Source organism: Mandrillus leucophaeus, unplaced genomic scaffold (assembly GCF_000951045.1).
Source record: "Mandrillus leucophaeus isolate KB7577 unplaced genomic scaffold, Mleu.le_1.0 Scaffold670, whole genome shotgun sequence".
Taxonomy (NCBI): Eukaryota; Metazoa; Chordata; class Mammalia; order Primates; family Cercopithecidae; genus Mandrillus; species Mandrillus leucophaeus.
This window is the reverse complement of record NW_012107253.1, coordinates 866,435-871,385: the sequence shown is the minus strand read 5'-3', so window position 1 is coordinate 871,385 and position 4,951 is coordinate 866,435. Positions and strand designations below refer to the sequence as shown.

Genomic DNA, 4,951 nt, shown 5'->3' with positions numbered 1-4,951 from the left:
CTCCGACCCCTCCTGCCCTCTTTGAGACAATTCTAAGGTTGTTTCTTGTCTGCCCACCCCTCCCCCAGCTAGACAGAGGCCTTCCCCGTGCCCACCACATGGCGGTGCACACCGTAGGGGCATACTCGATGTCTGAAGATGGAATGGGTGGTGCACACAGGAACGTGCCGGACTTGGTGCTGCTGCCTGGGAGTCTTGAGCAGAGACGTTTTGCAGAACGGATGCGAGCTGAGGAGGCAAGGATGCTTGGGAGTTTTCCAGTGAGTCGGGGAGCCAGGCTGGAGTGTTTCTGTCTGGAGAGGGAAGTGCATCCCAGCTGAAGGGAACAGCATATGCAGAGAGAGCAGGTGGGGAGGACAAAGAGTTCCGTCTGACCTGAGCATGGAGAGAAGATGGGCAATGAGCCTAGGGTGGGTGTCAGGGATGGCATGGGGGGCTGTGTGTCAGGCTAAGAAGCTGCCACTCTGGATTGGGAAGGGATTGGGCAGGCAGGTAGAGGGGAGTAGCTGCCCAGTGAGCGCTGGATGCAAATCCCAACCTTGCTGCTTGAACTTGTGCAAGTCATAGGCCCCCTTGGAGCCTCAGTTTTCCCCCTTCATTATTTGGGAGTGGTGCCCATTCCTAAGGACCCTCCGAGCCCCGTACACACTTATTCTGTGGTTGCTGCTCTCTTGCACTCCCAACAAACAGAGAGGCTCCTTGGGTAGATATGAAATCTCTTTAATGCCCTGATTTATTGTTGCCATGCATGGCTTTGCTCTGCAATGTTCCACCAGCCCTTTGAGAGGCGTGTGTCTCACGGCCTCCAGTTCACAAGGGAGCCTGGGTCGACATGCTCTTTCTTACTTTCAAACCCTTCCTCTTGTGGAGTCCTGCCCAGGACAGGCCAGTGTCGTGGGCCTGGGCCTGGGCATGGACGTGGCCCAGCTCTGAGGGCGGGGGCATCAGGGGCATGAGGGGGATCAGCATGGCCATTGGCATCAGTGGCATCAGCTCCTCCGAGGCCCCAGGGGGGATGAAGGGCAGCTCATTAGGATCCAGGTGGGCATCACTCCAGCCCTCGGAGCTATCACTGTGGTCCTCTGGATTGGTGGCTTCATTCTCAGACATGGTGACAATCTCAGTGGTGTCTTCTCCAGGGTTGCTGTCTAAGTCCCCTGCTCCTCGGTTGGTGCCTCTCTCAAGTGTGCTGGCTGTGTGGGCATCTGCTGCACCCTCCTGCTTCTGCCTAGAGCCAGCTGAAGGGGCACAGCAGAGCCCAAGCATCTTAGCTCTGCCCTGGCCGGTCCAGAAGAGGCTGAGCTCTTGGCGGCAGGCGGCCACAGCCAGGCTGGTGAGCAGGGTGCTGGACACTAGGTAGAGCAAGGCAGGTTGGCCCATCTGCATGAGGACCATGGCCATGAACGTGACCAGCAGGCCCACGGCATAGGCCACGGTGCAGGCCACGAAGTAGACCAGATGGGACTGGACTTGCACATCAAAGCGGCAACAGTAAGCAACCAGGAAGCCAGGGACCACGATGTCACCGAAGCCAAGGATGGAGAAGGGCTGGCTGCACAGGGTCAAGGCGGAGACTCTTAGCCGGGGCACTTTGAGCACCATGGGCAGCTTCTCGTGGCTTGAAGACTCTGCAGGGCCTGAAGCGACCTGCGCCATGATGCTCTCACCAGTTTTGGTGAAGAAGGGGGTGACAAAGACAAAGAAGACGTCAAAGGCCAGCAGGGCCAGCAGGAAGGAGGAGCAGTTCTTGAGAGTGGGCAGCCGCACGCGGTGCAGGACGAACAGGCAGTAGGAAATGCCCAGTGCGTCCTGCAGGAGCCATGCCCAGCGGTCCTCGTTGCGGTAGACCACCCAGAAGATGATCACGGTTGCGCACAAGCTTGCCAGCAGCAGCAGGGGCAGCGGCAGAGAGGCCCAGAGGCCGTGTGGAGGGTTCTGGTATTGCCACAGGGGCAGGCGGCGCACCAGGGGTGACAGGCAGCTGTAGAGGCCAATGCCAGCACCCAGGCCAAAGATCCCGATGGTGACATAGACAAAGTGGTCGTAGAAGAAATAGAGCAGCAACATGAGCGAGCAGGACGCGGTGACCACCACGCCCGTCATGGCTGGTGTGAAGTCCACTGGGATGTCCTCATTATCTTCCTTCTGGGCTCCTTCAGCTGCTGCTGCTTCCCGCGGCTGATGGTGACCACCAGGCCCCCCTCCTCTCCGGGCACGGCGTCGCTGTAGCCGGTTGGCTTCGGTCAGGCCAGCCCAGTAGCCACCTGCGGCCACCGTGCCCACAGCCAGGATGAAGATGACCAGCATGTTGTAGTCGATGATGGGCTCAGGGGGCGCATACATGGCCACACGGACGATGGCCTCCCCATGAGTGTGGCTGAGGATGTCCAGCATGTCAGTGTAGTGGAGCATAGCCACAGGGATGGTGAGGTCTCCCAGGGGCTGGCGGGGATCCTGGGGCACCAGGGTGGTGTCTGAGCACTGTTGGTCACTGACCCGGCCCACGATGAGCAGCCCGTGGGCACCTTGGCCCTGAGCCAGCCAGCCTTTCGTGTGGAAACTGCAGTTACCCGTCATGACCATGGCGGTGGTCTGGCGGAGGGGCCGCTGGCTGGGGGAGCTGAGCTGGGCCTGGTGGGGGGAATCCTCGCCTGGGCACCAGGGTGCCTTGGTGCCATCATACAGGGGAAGGAGTGGGGCGTGGTGCAGGTCCCGGGGGAGGGTGACGTAGTCGGAGCTGAACAGGATACAGTAGTCCTTGCTCCAATTCTCTGACACCACGTGGGCCACACCGTACTCTCCGTGGGCCATGGTGCTGATGATCAGGAGGAAGCCCACGGGGAGGAGGAAGCCCAGGCACGCCATCCTCAGCTCCTACTGCAGCATCCCCAGGGGGCAGCCCAATCCCCCTCCTAGGGGCGGGCGTGGCCCTTTGTCACAGAGCAGTCTGGACACCTGTCCTGGAAACCAGGGCCACACCTACTTAGTCATAAAGCTGTGTGGTCCCCAGCCGAGGGCGCTGCTGTGGGGCACAGGGTCCCTCTAGAATGATGTCCCACAACCCTGGGAGACCAGGGGAGAGGTCATCTGGACCCTGCTCTCTGCCCAGACCCTAGTGGGATTAGACCAGGTACTTTGAAATAAAAGGTGTGAGGACGGGGTCTGCAGGCCAGATAGGATTCTGAACCAACTTTTTTCCTTACCCATGGGGAACCCAGCCCAATGTCGCTCCTCTCTAGGCCGTTTCTTTAGCTGTAAAGAAATAAGGACGTTGAGCCAGAGAGTTTCTAAGGTCCCTTGGAGCTCTGAGCTCAGTAACATTGAGCACTTCTACTGAGGGCTCACTAGGTGCCAGGTACCCTAGCTGTATCTATTGCACAGCTGCAAGGAGGTGTCATTATAACTGCTCAGCCTGAGGCTGTTCCTCAAAATCGGTCCCCATTTCTACCAGGTGCATGACCAGATTTCATCTCCAACTCCACTTGCAGTTGGGAACAGACAGGTGACTAAGGAAACTGAGCAAAAATGATGTGAACTCTTTACATCAGAGGCTTAAGCTGACAGACTGTGGGGCTCCTGGTTTACCCTCTCTTTCCCTTTTTCAGGAGTCAGAACAAGGACAGGCCTGTGATGTGTCTGTGACAAGGAGGACAATGTCCTAAGGAATGGAGAGGAAGAAAGTGAAGGGAGCCAGGTCCCTGGATGTCCATGTGAAACAGTAGCCCAGGATGTGCTCTGTGGACTGCTACAAGAAAGAGAGAGACTTGATCTTCCTTAAGGCATTGATTTATCATGGGTCTCTTTGTTGTAGCCACTTAACGTTACCTTAATACACCCACTTCATGGATAAGTAAAACTGAGGCTTGGAGAAGCTCACATTGACACAGCAAAGAAGGCTGGGACTCTTGTGCTGGTTAAATGGACCTTGATGTCTCCCAAATGTTTTCATGCTGGATGCTGAGCCACTCTGCTGGCTGCAACTCTGAGGCCGGGCAGACTTCCCGCTGGAAAGAGAACTTGAACACTGGTGAGAGGTGAATTTGAAGTCAGGAGCCCCAGGTTTTGGCTCTGCAAGTTTGCACCCAGCTCCGTGGTGTGTGCTCTCACAGGTCACCCAGGACCTCCTGTCCAGGCTTCTTCAGGCCACCCATGATGGAGTGGAGTTGAGGAATGAGGTTTTCAAAGCAGTTAGCGTGTGGGAGAGTAACCCTGGGGCCTCCAGAACCAGAAGGGAGGGATTTAGGGGCTGGAGCTTGGCAGTCCAGGTTCCATTGTCCTCATGTTCTCCCCACTGGCCTGGCCTGTTACTCCAGCCTCTGCATAGGTTGTCACATGGCATTCTCCCTGTGTGTCTCTGTGTCTCTTCTCTTCTTTATAAGGACATAGTCATAATGGATTAGGGCCCACCCTAATGACACCATCTTAACTTGATTATGTCTGCAAACACCCTACTTCCAAATAAGGTCACATCGACAGGTACTGGGGTTTAGGACTTCAACATGCCTTTTTGGGGGCACAATTGTGGACAGCCCCACAACACACACGTAATTTTAACCTCTAAGGAGTCAGCATGCTTTATTTATTTATTTATTTATTTATTTATTTATTTATTTATTGAGACAGGGTCTTGCTGTGTTGCTTAGGCTGGAGTGCAGTGGCATGATCTCAGCTCACTTCAACCTCCACCTCCTGGTTTCAAGCATTTCTCTCCCCTCAGCCTCCCGAGTAGCTGGGATTACAGGCGTGCGCCACCATGCCTGGCTAATTTTTGTATTTTTAGTACAGATGGTGTCTCACCATTTTGCCCAGGCTGGTCTTGAATTCCTGGCCTTAAGTGAATCGCCCACCTCGGCCTCCCAAGGTGCTGGGATTATAGGCATGAGCCACTGTGCCTGGCCAATCACTGGTCTTTCTCAAGGACTCTCTCCTTCTCCTTCTCCTTCTCCTTCTC

General features: G+C 56.1%; 1 protein-coding gene and 1 long non-coding RNA gene across 2 annotated transcripts; one reads left to right on the top strand and one right to left on the bottom strand.

The window, feature by feature from the left end:
* Window positions 1-699: 699 nt before the first annotated feature.
* On the bottom strand, window positions 700-2,928 carry SPPL2C (signal peptide peptidase like 2C). The gene has a single exon (XM_012001948.1). The coding sequence runs from the start codon at window positions 2,863-2,865 to the stop codon at window positions 811-813; it is 2,055 nt and encodes a 684-aa protein (XP_011857338.1). The 5' UTR covers window positions 2,866-2,928; the 3' UTR covers window positions 700-810.
* An 83-nt stretch (window positions 2,929-3,011) lies between these two features.
* On the top strand, window positions 3,012-4,412 carry LOC105555145. The gene is made up of 2 exons (XR_001008429.1): window positions 3,012-3,130; window positions 3,606-4,412. It is a non-coding gene; the product is annotated as an uncharacterized LOC105555145 (long non-coding RNA).
* The last annotated feature ends 539 nt before the right edge of the window (window positions 4,413-4,951 follow it).